The sequence below is a fragment of the Sander vitreus genome, chromosome 1 (genome assembly GCF_031162955.1).
Source record: "Sander vitreus isolate 19-12246 chromosome 1, sanVit1, whole genome shotgun sequence".
In the NCBI taxonomy this organism is placed as follows: domain Eukaryota; kingdom Metazoa; phylum Chordata; class Actinopteri; order Perciformes; family Percidae; genus Sander; species Sander vitreus.
The window spans coordinates 6,432,084-6,447,665 of NC_135855.1; the positions used below are offsets into that span (position 1 = coordinate 6,432,084).

The 15,582-nt window shown below is 43.4% G+C and overlaps 1 protein-coding gene across 1 annotated transcript; it reads left to right on the forward strand.

The window, feature by feature from the left end:
- Positions 1 to 3,624: 3,624 nt before the first annotated feature.
- Positions 3,625 to 15,354, forward strand: marchf3 (membrane associated ring-CH-type finger 3). The gene is made up of 4 exons (XM_078256614.1): positions 3,625 to 3,806; positions 10,125 to 10,329; positions 13,388 to 13,594; positions 15,196 to 15,354. The coding sequence occupies exons 1-4, from the start codon at positions 3,625 to 3,627 to the stop codon at positions 15,352 to 15,354; spliced, it is 753 nt and encodes a 250-aa protein (XP_078112740.1).
- The last annotated feature ends 228 nt before the right edge of the window (positions 15,355 to 15,582 follow it).

Below are 15,582 nucleotides of genomic sequence, written 5' to 3' on the forward strand. Positions count from 1 at the left end.
TTTTGGTTTACATGTATTTTGTGTAATATTTACAGTATTTCAGTTTTCACCCACAGTTTCAAAATAAGGATCAATGGAATCAGTAAAATGTGCATCAAAGCATTTCTGATTCTGGATCCAGTTCTTTGCAAGAAGGCAAATATGTCAACAAATGTCACTGGCTGAAAGCTACATACAGTAATAGGCTACAATGACAAGAAACGGTGCACTGATTCGCACTGAGTGCTGTATTTTGTATTTTGTTGTCCACTGTGTAATGGTTGATTGGAAGAGCTCATACACTTGTTTGCAAGTTGTGTTGTTTGAGGGCAAAATATTCTTTTGTTGCATATTTTAAATGTTTTGGCACGGTTAGAGCCTTTTGCAAACAAAATGTGTCATTTTGACCATGAGTGCCACTGTTTCGGCATGTGTGTTAACTGTTTTGAAAAAAGTTTCAGTTGACTGCTGTGTCAAAGCAATCAAGAAAAACTGTAACACCTTCAGTATGACAGAAATGTATCATGTGGCAAGAGAATGTAGACAAGACGAGAATTCAAAAACTGTCCCAATCACCCTTAAATTACCCTACATTTCCAGGATAAAAAACAATAAATGCATGTTCACCTAAGTCATAATCATGACTGCATAAAAGCGACGTGTAACAAAAAATAAAAATGAATATACCCGTATTCACGCTCTGTCTGAAACGCTTCGTTTCAGCGCCTGTGTCCTAAAATGCCTAGTCTGCTCTGATTGGCTTGCGAGAACAATATGCTGCACCTTTGCAATGGTAGTTCTCAAGCCATGGGTGGAGATACTCAGATGGAGGGGGGGATATGACACAGCCTGCATGTGACACAGTAAGGGGAGCCAAATCAGAATGGCTTGTTAAATCCCATGTGTTCTGATCCAGGCAGCCCGCAAAACACTGACTGGGTTGTCTTATTTCACAGTTTGTGGGTTGGTAGGCACTCCAGATACTCAAATGTATGAGCACAAGCACTTATGTCCCCTTAAAAACGATCTATGTGAATCACAGCCAGCCCACCTCCACGACCTGACAGGCTGGTAAAAATAATACAAACCAGGAGGACGTGTTTCATTTAAGGCAACGCAGCCACCGGGATTTAACCAACTCTTTGTAAACATGAAGAAATCAAACAGATTTGACAATATGAAATTATGGCAGAACATTTAACAACATTTAACAACCCCACCACTACTAAGTTAGAAGATGGGTTTGGATGGAACTTTGTTCTGTACATATCCGATCAGGTTAAAGTTGGACCATTTACACAACCAAGTGTCCAGACTAGAGCATATATCTCTGAACTTTCCGATCACTGTCGTCAAGGTGGGCTCCATCCCGGAAAGTGGTAGTAAAACTAGGAAAGAGTGCAAAGAAAGTCATAAATGACAACTTATCTTGTGTTTTTCTCACACTCAATACTCACAATACACCCACAGCTGCTTTTATAAATCGGTAGGAACAAGAGAAATGCACTGCCATGCTTATAACAGGAAATCTAAGTGTCTTGTTAATGTAGCCTACATTGTATGTATTAATACAGCAATATTCCCTAATATTCCTTGGAAAGGAAAAGATTTAAAAAATCTTCAGTTTTCTTATGACTGTAGTTCTGATCATCGAGGATCCATGTGAAAGTGAAGGCACATAAAACAGCAGCGTGTGTGCACTGTAGGCAGCTTTACAAACAAACAAATGGCATTAAAATCCATTCAAAATGGGGACATTTGTGTTTTTGTCCATACTTGCCATCAGATTTCCATCTCTGCGAGACTACTGACTGGGGTATAAATCAATGAACGAGGTCCTCTGCCCTCCACAGACATACCTGTCTAAAACCAAACCCAACAACAACAAGAACAAAGACAATACCACCAAGAGTCTCTCCTCTCCTTCCCATCTGTGGCAGCGGCCTCAGCCTCCACCAGCCTCCACCCGCCAACATTACCATAGGAGCTGGGAGGCCAGTGAAAGGCTCGGAGTCCCCTAACAGGATTAAGGGGGGACCTGGTGAGGTGCTGCTCCTGCTTGGTGTAACTCACTCTGATGGGATTTCCATTTGTCTGGCTTGGCCCTTACTTTCCCTCTGCGTCTAATCCCTCACTATTCTCACCGTCCGTGCGTCCGTCGGCCACGCTAATCTGCTTTAAGGGGAGAAGCTTGCACACACAGACTCTGATAAACAGAGGGGAACGGGCTGCTGTTCACTGTACGGGAGCACACAGCATCACACAGTGTTTGTGGATACCAAGCTGCTGGTAAGACTGCTGTTAGAAATGGACGTGTTACTTTTGTACAAGGTGTTGTTTGAAGCCTACTGGCTTAGCTGTCATTAGCTGTACTGTATGTGTGATAGGCTCTGTCTGCAGCCGTTCACTGCTGTGTTTATGTGTGTCACTGCGTCACTGCTGGGGCTTCGGTGTTTGTGGAGAACTCCAGCTTGTCATGAACCAAGTTTGATATCATGCGTGCTTATTTCAAACAGAGTGACCTGTAGGTTGAGCCTCTCAACACTATTGAAGTGAAATGAGAGAACAAACTCTAGTACAAATGTTATGAGTTGGAGTCACCTGTCTGTTGCATTAGACAGGTAAGTACATTTACAGTTCAAATCTGCATTGTAAAAATTTATTTTCTTAAAAAATAGATGAAATTATATAGTTATATATTATATATATAGCTGCATGAATCGATTTTTGTCAACTTGGGGCAGCTGAACAAGCTGAAATATTTTTTCTTATAAAGTTAAGGCTAGCAAACTATTGCCTATGAACACACCCAGCAGACACAGAGCAACATGAGCATTCATTTAGAGTTGTGTTGGGGTCTTTTTTTTGGTCTCCACCAACTTCTGTGGGAAATATCTGTCTCTTTAGCTGCTCAATGCTCCACTACTGACAGTTAAAACAAAACCGTAAAGTTACGGGCCGTAAAAACTAAATAATTAGTTAGTTAGGCTGAGGGTTGTTAACTTTGTCTGTCTGCTTGTTTGCTTCTAGCATGTAGTTGGTTATTTGGAGCTTTCACTGAAATGATGTCGATGACAGCAGTCAGTAAATGCAGTAGTACAATGTTTTCCTCTAAAGTACACCGAAAGTCAGTAGTATACAGTTGGGTTGGTTTGAGGGCCTTCTGTGAGTTATTTTGGGGGTTGGTGGTTCTGGAGCAATAAAGGAGGCCAAGCAATCAACCCGTTCTGCATTAGTCTGTCAAATCCCAATTACAAATCTGTCTGCTACCCCAGGACCTCTAAACTGACACAAATTAGACCACAGACCCCCATTTGATAAGATTTTCTCCCAAAGTCCCCCATCTGATAGGATTTGTGCTTTTAGATGTTTTATAACAGAAAGTGTTTCAAACTCATGAGCCAAATAATCACACATTCTGTCATTGTGTTACTTATGAAATGATTCACCCTTTTTTGTTGGGGACCCCTGGACCCCCCCACAAAATTTAAAGTAGTTGGTCCCTGTATCAAACTCTGTTAGGCCCATTTGGATCATGAATTTGTGCCTGTCACATTATCTGAACTAATTTGGGAATTGTTTGTATATAGCGTACCTGTCTGTGTCACTGTCTGCTAACAGATGTGATGCTCCTGGCATGAGTGAATGGCCCCTTACATAGCAGACATGTCATCAGAGGAACCCCTGGGCCTGTGGGTGCCCAGCCCTGTGGGGGAGGTCAAGGTACTGCCTGAACATGGGCTGGAGGAGCAACTCAACAGCTGCAACCAAGAAGTAACGCACACATGTGACATGGCCACTGAGGAATGTGCAGCAATCCCTGACAGGTAACACAAAAATCTGATCTCTTCTGTCCAGCTGTTTGATAGGAAGAGGAAGTGCATGCACAATACCTCTGGGAAAGTATGTTTGCTTTCTGTCTTAATGGTTCAGGATGCATGAATTAAGGTTATTCAAAGTGTCCAGTGGCGGTTCTCGGGGGGGGAGGGTGGCCAGTACCCCCATAATATTAACCCCCCCTCTGGCCCCCCTAACTGTGGCAAATATTTTCTTTAACCCTACCTTTATCCCCAAAGAGGGGATATCATCCATGTGCATTGATAAATAAATTGTAGGTTAACACTTAGTCTCGCTTTGCCAGACCATCCACACGCTGCGGAGTGGAGGAGGGTCTGGCTAGTCCACATAGCATTCCGGGATGAGAGAAAAACGTGCTCTGGTTTAATGGCATTTCTGTAAACCAATCACTATCGTCGTGGGCGGTGCTAAACTCCACACAGAGCCGCTGCAATATAGTCGTGTGAGAGAAAACTCCGATTGGACAGATAGTCTAGCTAGCTGTCTCAATTTACCATGCAGAGATCTGAGGGACTAAGGGACTGCTCGTTATTTAATTAAGGGGCCACCAGAGGAGTTTTGTGGCCTCTAACCTAAAAAGACTTGACCCTCCCCTCATCAGTAATAATTTTCCCATGACCCTCCCCTTGCATGCAAGGTTGCACTTTACAAAGAAGTACAGATGCCATTTGATTTTTATAGCCATAACGTACATGAGTTAACCTCTGCATCCTCATCTTACGCATCCCACTCCTCTGTTATGGTGTGGTGGTCATTTCAGTAGATTTACTCACTAACATAGTTGTGGAAACACAATAAGCATGGAAACTAAATGCACACTAATGCATTACTGCATTACTTCAAATACTAAGTTACTCCAGTAAACTAGTATTCACATGAAATAAAACAATAAAACGTTGAGACCATTCAGCAAAGGACACTGGGAAATCACCAATTCAACAATGGTTGCTATGGACTTGTCACTAGGCTTCGTCATTGTATATTTTAGCACATAGGTAAAGGTGCCGAAGCTGAACATTATGTTCCAAAACACGTGTTTATTTTTAAAGCAGATTTTAAATTACATTGTAACAATTTAACAATTCCCCCTGATGAAATCCAATCACGGCACGGCTGTTTTGGAACGCAATAGACAGACGCTTAAATTCAACTAAAATGTAACGGTGAACAATCAGTGTTCGACCTACAGTCTGTTGAGATGCCTCTCCAAACTCACCATAAAACGTTAAAACACGTTAAGAAAAAAGATCCGTATTCCAATGACACGGAAAAAAAGTAATCCACAGCGATCAGTAGATCCACAAAAAGGGTCACGGTGTATCTAGCAAGGCCGATACGAGAGTCACATTCACCAGCCAGCTCCAAACAGGTGAACGAGGCCTCTCCACTTCGCCATTTAAACAAAGTGGAATAAAACGTATAAAAGTCCAAATCTACACAAAACCCGCAATCAATTAGTAAGCTGACATCACATGTATATACATGGCATTTAGGAAACCTTTATTGCAAGGTTGGCACGGCAAGATGTCCAGACTAGTGCAACAGTAACTTTCGTTTTTTGCGTCCTGCTGCTCCCATCCTCAGCCAGGTAATATTTTTTTTACTAAAGCAGTATATGAAATCAGATGTATTACCTACCACCATTTAGTTGTTTTGTGTTATTTAAGATATTTATAAAATATCTGGTCGTAATTATTCCACTAATTTTTTTTTAATTCCACGTATGCGGTCAGACCCATCTGCTGGGGGGCCGAGACTGAGAGCTACATGGATAAATATGCACCAAACAAGCCACTTTGAAATTTTGCTCTTTTCATGAATAAAAAAGTTGGGTGACCCTCCCTTCAACAAAACAAAAGACATGACCCTCCCCTATTTTCCTCCGGTGGTCCATTCCATGAATACCGAACGGTCCCTAAGCTCCGCAGTCCGCACAGAGCTGCTGTAAAATAGTTGTGTGAGAGAAAACTCAGATTGGACAGATAGTCTAGCTAGCTGTCTCAATTTACCATGCAGAGATCTGAGGAGCAGTTCACCATAGTCCTCATAAATCCACCAGAGTTTAGAATTCCAACACAAAGAAAGTGGAAGGAAACGGGCATACGTGCATCCGGCAAAATTTCATGCGGCACCAGAGCAATCTCGGAAGTGGAACACCAAGGATATAGACTAGTTAACACTGAATGAGTATTCTTGTGTTTATTGTTACATGTGTATCGTTAGTCTTAGAACCAAACCTATGGGGGGTTAGTTGTATGTAACACTTGGGCTTAATATATTTGGTACCCCTAAAATCGCATGCGGCCCCAGCCTAGCCCCTCCATTTGAAATGGCCTAGAACCGGCACTGAAAGTGTCGTTCGACATGGATCATAAACCCCTGAAAAAAATCAAAAACATATATTTATATAATCATAAATAGGAATCATATGCCCCCCAGGCAAACGATCCTCACTTTCCTCCATTAATGACTGGATCAGGCATTTTCAGATTGCATTGGAGCTGGTTTATGCAATTACTTTTAAATTTGTTTGTAATGGCACCTTAAAGTCATTTCAACAAATTTAAACAGAATATGGTAAGGCTCATTTTTAAATTATCTTCCAATGTTAGGAACAACTTGGAAGATCTGTTTTGCCCTGATTGTTCTCTGCCAAAAAATAAAATCATATCTATAATAGCCTGATGGCTTTATATAAATTACATACAGATAGTTGTAGATTATCTTGGCAGCAAGATTTGGGTATCAATGCAGAGGATTGGAATTTGGCATGTGTTACTGCTGTTACAAATGTAGCTCTGGCTTGTAATCAAGAGGGAGTCCACACACAAATTAATAGGAATAATAAGATGGGGTGTGGATATATGGAAGGGGTCAGTGGTATAATGCATGTACAGATGAATGAAAGTGTGTGTGTGAGTGTTTTTGTGAGTGATTTTCAGTAGCATGAAATGTAATTTAACACCTGACTGCAGGAGCAAATATTATCCAGCATGTTCCCTGCTTTGTGCTGAATGTAAACAGCACAGAAACATAAATTCACCTAATGTGGAGGTTAAGTCTAATATCTCTTATATATTGAAACTTAGAGTGTGATTGAATCCACTTCAGTAAACCTTTGGTTTTTATAACCTGGACCCTAAATTACATCCATCCATCCATCCATCTTCGTCCGCTTATCCGGTATCAGGTCGCGGGGGTAGCAGCTCCAGCAGACTTCCCTTTCCCGAGCCACATTAACCAGCTCTGACTGGGGGATCCCGAGGCGTTCCCAGGCCAGGTTGGAGATATAATCCCCCCACCTAGTCCTGGGTCTTCCCCGAGGCCTCCTCCCAGCTGGATGTGCCTGGAACACCTCCCTAGGGAGGCGCCCAGGGGGCATCCTTCCCAGATGCCCGAACCACCTCAACGGGCTCCTTTCAACGCGAAGGAGCAGCGGCTCTACTCCGAGTTCCTCACGGATGACTGTGCTTCTCACCCTATCTCTAAGGGAGACGCCAGCCACCCTCCTGAGGAAACCCATTTTGTCCGCTTGTACCCTGGATCTTGTTCTATCAGTCATGACCCAGCCTTCATGACCATAGGTGAGGGTAGGAACAAAAACTGACCGGTAGATTGAGAGCTTTGCCTTTTGGCTCAGCTCTCTTCTCGTCACAACGGTGCGATAAATTGAATGTAATACCGTACCCGCTGCGCCGATTCTCTGACCAATCGCGCTCCATTGTCCCCTCACTCGCGAACAAGACCCACAAGGTACTTGAACTCCTTCACTTGGGGTAAGGACTCATTCCCTACCTGAAGAAGGCACTCCATTTAGAGGTGCTGATCCTCATCCCAGCACTTCACACTTGGCTGCGAACCGATCCAGTGAGTGCTGAAGGTCACAGGCCGATGATGCCATCAGGACCACATCATCTGCAAAAAGCAGCGATGAGATTCCCAGCCCACCGAACTGCAACCCCTCCCAACCCTGACTACGCCTCGATATCCTGTCCATAAATGCTGCCACTCCTTAGGCACCAGACTTCCACACAATGTTGAAGAGGCATGTCAACCAAGACAACCCTTTCACACCCAGAGCTTTAAGCATTTCTGGATAGATCTCATCAATCGCTGGGGCTTTGCCACTGTGGAGTTGTTTAACTACCTTAGGACTTCGACCAGGGAAATTGACGACAATCCCCCATCATCCTAGAGCTCTGCCTCTACCATAGAGGGCATATTAGCTGGATTTAGGAGTTCCTCAAAGTGCTCCTTCCACCACCCTATTACCTCCTCGGTTGAGGTCAACAGCATCCCATCCTTACAGTACACAGCTTGGATGGTTTTCCGCTTCCCCCTCCTGAGGTGGCGAACGGTTTTCCAGAAGCACCTTGGTGCCGACCGAAAGTCCTTCTCCATGTCTTCTCCGAACTTCTCCTACACCCGCTGCTTTGCCTCTTTCACGGCAGAGGCTGCAGCCCTTCGGGCCCTTCGGTACCTTGCAACTGCCTCTGGAGTCCTCTGGGATAACATATCCCGGAAAGACTCCTTCTACGGCTTCCCTGACCACCGGTGTCCACCACGGTGTTCGAGGGTTACCGCCCCTTAAGGCACCTAAGACCCTAAGACCACAGCTCCCCGCTGCAGCTTCAGCAATGGAAACTTTGAACATTGTCCACTCAGGTTCAACGCCCCCAGCCTACACAGGGATGCACGAAAAGCTCCGCCGGAGGTGTGAGTTGAAAGTCGGACAGGGGCCTCTTCCAGACGTTCCCAATTTACCCGCACTACCCGTTTGGGCTTACCAGGTCTGTCCAGAGTCTTCCCCCACCCCCTGACCCAACTCACCACCAGATGGTGATCGGTTGACAGCTCCGCCCCTCTCTTCACCCGAGTGTCCAAAACATACGGCCTCAGATCAGATGAAACGATTATAAAATCGATCATTGACCTTTGGCCTAGGGTGCTCTGGTAACAGGTACACTTATGAGCATCCCTATGTTCGAACATGGTGTTTGTTATAGACAATCCAGAAGTCCAACAGACGTAGAAAAAACTACGGCGACGGAACTAAACTTAAACCCAAATAGCAAAAACCACTAATAATTAGGGCTGTCAAATGATTAATTTTTTTTTAATCGCGATTAATCGCTGAAGTTCTATAGTTAATCGCGATTAATCGCATATTTTATCACATGATTAAAATTCTATTATTTTGCATTTCAGAACAGTTTTTAAGTACATATTAACAATTGAAAGCAATTCTTACCAGTGTATCTTGATTGGGAGTCAAATGAATGCAAAGAAAGTTACTTTATGAACTTGATTTTAAGATTTGTAATTATTTATTTATTGTAAACAAAAGAAAAATGTGTGAATGTCATTATTGCACAATTCCTCCAAGTACCTAACATCTCATAGAGCTAGTCTATATCAACGACAGTTCATTTCCGGGATTGCTCCGTTGCTGCCGGAAATTCCGCCGGATGTCTCTCATTTTTGGCCAGATGTCCCTCACCCTTCTCTTTCTTTGTGTTGGATTGCTCTGGTACCGCAGGAAATTTTGCCGGATGCATGTATGCCCGTTTCCTTCCTCTTTCTTTGTGTTGGAATTCTAAACTCTGGTTGATTTATGAGGACTATGGTTAACTGCTCCTCAGAACTCTGCAGGGTAAATCCAGACAGCTAGCTAGACTATCTGTCCAATCTGAATTTTTTGTTGCACGACTAAAACAACCTTTGAACGTACACGTTCCACCAAAATAAGTTCCTTCCTGAGGCTATTTTGCAGCAGCACCGTGGCTCCGTCAGACGCTAAGCTTGCCCAATTTCATTGTGATTGGCTTAAAGAAATGCTAATAAACCAGAGCACGTTTTTCTCCTATCCGGGATTTTGTGTGGACTAGCCAGACCTTCCTCTGCATGCAAGACTAACTCTCCTTTAATCTTGCATTGCCAGCTCTATCTCCACAGCACTGTGCACAATCGTCTTGGGTGGTGCTAAGTGCTGGACGTAGGTACAGTGCCTCTGCAAAATAGCCTCGGGAAGGCAAGCTCTGGAATTTGAATGGCTGTCGAGTGTGTGATGAGAATTTTTCCCAAAAAAATATAAATATAATTTGATTGTCAGTTCAAGCTCGGAGGATGTTTCCTGAATCGACCAGAGTTTAAAATGCCAAAAAAAAAGCGGAAGGTGAGGGACGTGCGGCGAAACCTCCAGCAGCACCGGAACAATCCCGTGAATGAAACGTCGTCGACATAGACTAACTCTCCTCTGACATGACTGTTGTCTCTCTGTGTTCCAGTCTGTGCAGCGACGAGCCGTTTTGTAGGATCTGCCATGAAGGCAGGGGATCAGGGGAGCTGCTGTCCCCCTGCGAGTGTTGCGGTAGCTTGGCCATGGTGCACCGCACATGCCTGGAGCACTGGCTCACCGCCTCCAACAGCAGCCACTGTGAACTCTGCCACCACCAGTTTGCACTGGAGCGCCTGCCAAAACCTCTTACTGAGGTAGGTCCTCGCAATACACAGCATCGTCACGTAGCTCGTTCAACACATTGCTTCCACATCGGTTTTATTTTTCCAGGCTTTGATATATCAGTCTATGGAGATCTTTGAGATTTCTACCTCCACCCATATGAGCACTGATGAATATCTGAAAACCTGGACATATAAAACCCAAACTATCTGTGTGGCTTGATACCACTAAAGCTAAGTGAGAAAATATATTTGCTATTTGGGCAAGCCAACTAAAGTGGTGTACTCTACTCATGCGTACCTTAAGATGTATAGAAAATCCATTTTGCAGATTGAAAAACACTGATGTGGCCCTTTAAATTATGTTGACTCTCTAGTTTGCTTTGGGTATATACGTACATGCAGTGGCTACATTTGATGTTTTTTACCACCTATGAAAAAGGGGAGGTTCTATCATACTCAGCTGCAGGCCGCTGACTAGTTTAAGGAAAGCATAATACTCATTGAGAAATATCTATATGTTAGATGGTCCAATAAAATACACAAAGTTAATTTGGAGAGCACTCCAATAATCCTTTTATTGCCACACAGACGTTTTTGGCAGGACGCCCTTCTTTAGCTTGTTTCACAGGCAATCTCCATTATATCCACTAAAATAGACTGAATGTATGTAAAAGCCCTGACTGACTGAATGACATTGTCCTCAACTGTACATTAGTACAGTTTTCAAGCCACTGTGAATAGTAACTTTTAATGAATGAGGCACCTGTTGATTTGCTGTTGCTTATTCTATTTCTGTTCAAATTAAAGTTCAATTAAATGTTCTTTATAGTGTTAAATCATGAGAGAAGTTATCTCAGGACAGGTTACAGATAGAGTAGGTCTAGACCAAAGTCTAAAAGTTACAGACCCCAACAATTCCCCCCAAGAGCAATTGCATTCATTGGAGCAGCAGCGAAGAACAACTTCGATTTAACAGGCAGAAACCTCAGACAGAACATGGCTCATAGCAGTGGGTACAATAGAATGACATGATGAACAGTGTCAATTATAGTAACAGTAAAGATAATAGAACTATGACTAATTATAAGAGCAGGACCACGGCAGCAGCCACAGCCACGATCCGGGGTGCCACCGCAATCCAAACAAATTTCGCGGCAAAAAAAGCACAAGCAGTTAGCCATGCTGAAATAACCTGACTAACCTGGCATCCTGAAATAACCTGGCCAGATGGATTGCTTTGCATTTGCTTGGCATATCCATCTGGAAACTTTCCATTGGAGAACTTTTGGGAAGGGGCGAAAAATATTGGTTAGCTGTTTGGATAAACCATCTGTCTATCACCACCTATGTTGGTGATAGACGGGCCAAATCAACCAATCAGATCAAAAGAAAACATCTTTTCCTCCGAGAAAAGCCTCCAGTGCCGTTTTTTGCTCTTCTTTCAATGGAGGAATACTTTCTAATTCGGATAAAACTTGCGCAATAGCTACGCTCATCTCATCCGTGGAAGCCGCCATGTTGTTTAGACTGAACAGACGCTTCTTGTTGCGTCATACCTAAACCCGCCTCAAAACTAACGCTGATTGGTCGGTTGTTTGGCGAACGGCTCCAAATTTTCTCTGTCTCAAGATGCCAGATCTGCGAGTGGAAAACTGGAGCTCGCGAGATCAGGACGGTCTCACGAGGCTAATGCTGAAAGGTTTTAAGGCAATCTAAACTTTAATCTCAGCCTTAGATTTCCCTTTTTCTATCACAGGCATGTAACCTTTCTTTCTTTGGTCGAGTTTGGTCACTGTGTGTGGTATGACTTTTTATTGTTTTTATTCTATTTTTACAATATTCACTGATGTATGCACTCAAGTCTTTCCTTTTCTTCAGTTAAAGGACGAGCTTTTTTATTTCTCTTTCTTTCCAAGAGTGAGATAAGAAGATTTTTATCGGTTTCATGTCTGGGATCTCATCTCACTCTCAAAAAACAAAATTAGCATTGTAAAATATTGAACTATTGGAGCCTGTTGGTGAGTTGCTGCCTTCACGTTGCAGGACCTGCTGCCATTAGCTGGAGCGCTTGCACCCCTAAAGCCACTTAGCTTGAGAGCCAGATTAGATGGTGTTTCCTCCCCATACTAATACACATCACAGACCAGTGTATTAGTGGCCTCGGCGTCTCCCTGCTCTTCCTGTTGCATGTGTGCTCACAGCCAGTAATCTGCTGATTAAGCACCAGGTTCTCCACCAGGTTAAGCTACACAGTGAACGCCATAAACCTGCTGTCGGGCAACGCTGGACTCATGCGCACACATGCACAGAAACACAGGTTCAATACTTTACATTAGAAATGTAGTACAGTTTGTATGTGACATCACTATCACACATTGTAAATCAAAGTGTCTTTATTGTTGTTGTTTTTGCAAAGCATTGAACAGAGTTACAAATTGACAAGGGTGATAATAAAAGCAAAGAAGTTTTGTGATAAATGTTCCATGGCTAATCCACCTAGTACACCGAAATTGTGCTAGTCCCACCCACCCCAGCTCCCACACACTCACACTACATCTTGACACTCACACAGATTGGGGTAGGCAGACTGTTCACAAGCGCTTTCAACGTTGTATAAAAATAAATTGACAGGTTCATGGTGTACTATATTGGATATTTCCCTCTAGATCGTGTTGGCTTTGGTAGTGACTGAATAGTAAACTGTCATTAAACACTAAACGTAAGAAGTTATACATTTGTCTGATATAACATTAAAATGGAACACAGTTTAATATTGGCATAGGTATTTATATTAATGCATATGCTAGGAGTAGTAGTAGTAGTAGTAGTGTGATAGCATTTCTGTACTAGATTTTAGGGGTTTTATATTCACTATTACCAATACTACTACTAACAGTTGACAGGATCCATCCTTCAGCTCCACCTGCTGGCCAAATGCTTTACTTCAACCCCCCTAGGTCTTAATTTTCCATCCATATTTCAGTAAAAACAGCCCAACCCACACCATGCCGACCAATATGACCTTAGGTTGAGCTGTTTTGATGTGCTTCTAACCAGCCTCCCCCCTGCCCCCCCTACCCCTTCCCAGTGGCTGTGTGCTCCCTCCGTGCAGCAGCAGCGGAGGACGCTGTGTGGCGATGTGGTGTGCTTCCTGTTCATCACGCCGCTGGCCAACCTGTCAGGATGGCTGTGTGTCCAGGGAGCCATGGACCTGTACTACACCAACACCATGGAGGCCCTGGGGCTGCTGGTCCTCACGCTGGCCCTCTTCACCATATACATCTTCTGGACCATGGTACGCTCAGGGTCTGTACTTCTCACTCAGACAGTACATATGATCTTTATCCAACCATGGGTACAACGTCAACAATGAGCTGAAAGATGTTCAAATGCACTCTAGAGCTGAGGGGAACTGCAGCCTAACCCTAACCCTAACTTGTCATGACAAAAACCGAAGGACACTTACTAAAGGAGGCGTTATGTCATAAACGTTTATGACTTGTTTATAATGTTTATGACACGTTCATGACAGTGTCATGTCACTCTTATGTAGATACCTTCAAGTAAAGTGTAACCCTGTACCCCAACTCATCAAATTCCGACGCCTTCGGAGTCCGACGCACAAGGCACTCACACGCACTTATACGCAACTGCGGCCAGATCGGCTATCAGAACAAAGAACAGAGCTCAGATTACAACACACGCAGAGGGAGAGGGGCTTTATTCTCTGCTCAGGATGCCATTACTCCACTATCTTTTTACATAGACAATATTTGTTTGCCGCTATATTAATGTGCTGAATATCGAATACAGGCCCTTTAAATCAATCCGTTAAATAATTTGTTAGATGTTATATCCAAAACTAACAAAAATTTAAAGTTATTTTTGAGAGTAAAAGTGCGAGATTGACAGCCATTTGACAAAATAATAGCTTAGCTCAATGTCAATTTACCAGCTTTTTCCAGAATTTCAACATGGTCTTCATCAGAGACTGGAGTTTGCTCAGCTGAACTAATACCCCTCTCCCACTGGCCAAATAACCCACTTAAACCCACTAACATCTGGCTTTTGTTTACATTGGGAAAGGTTGCAATCAGCATTCTTTCCTGGGACAAATTACTTTTTAATTTTTTTGTTATTTTCAAATCTATTTTTTCAGGCAAGTCATTAAAAACAGGTTCTTATTTGCAATGGCAGCCTGACAAGTAGCAAACCCACCAAGAGGAAGGAAATAAAATACAGACATACATACACACACATACACTCTGCTGTAGGCTCCGATCTGCAGTGATGGAAACGGGACACCTGTGTAGATATACTAATTTTCTGCCATTTTCCGGTGCAATGCTGTTGTCGTAACTTCTGTCATCTCAGCCACAAATTCCGTCCATCTCCGCCCGAGCAGTGCTCAAATGTCACATTAGTCTGCACTAAGTTTGAAAGCGTAGCGGGAAGCTTGTTTGGTCTGCTTTTGGTGCGCATCCGAGTGTGATTGCTGCATTCACACCTGCCCAAACGAAACGCACCAACTGCGCGATCCCTAATTGTTTAAGCAAAGATATCAAGTGTATGTACAGCAGAGTTTGCAAGTTTTTTTTGCTCTGCATCGAAAAGCTGTAGCAGGAAAAGTTAACACCTGTTTTCCGGCGCCTTTGTCATGTCGAACATGACACACCAGAAGAAAAAAAAACACAGGCATCACTGGCAATGGCAAAGGAGTCAATCGGCTATCTTTAGCAGGTTTACCAGTTTAAAAAACCTGCATATACACGGTAAGCTTTGTTAGAAAAAGGGTATATGTGTGGGCCTATATGTATGGAACTTTGGTCACATAACATGCTACTGTATCTGGCCTTTGACTGCTGTTCTGAAACATGATGCTTATTTGTCCCTCAGGTCTCTGTGCGCTACCACATGCATCTGTTCCAGACATGGAAGAAGACGGACCAGAGAGTGCGACTACAGATTCCCTTGCCCCCCCATACCACATTGACCCAACAGACCCTGTCCATACATCTCCTCAGCAAAGCCCCCAACAAAGAGACTATGGTGTAGTATACTACGGTCTACACTACTGAACATACCTCAGATAGAAGGGAAGAGGGGAACTAAACTCATGCCCCAATCCTGACACAACAGCAGAGTTAAAGCCAGGGTCGGAAGACTCCTTCAAGAGCTGGAGGACTGTTACACCAGCCTCTGGAACCTTTTCTGGAACAATTGAGTCAAAGGAGCAAAGACTAACTGTGAGACTCCTCAGAACCTTTGACTCATCTTACAGCG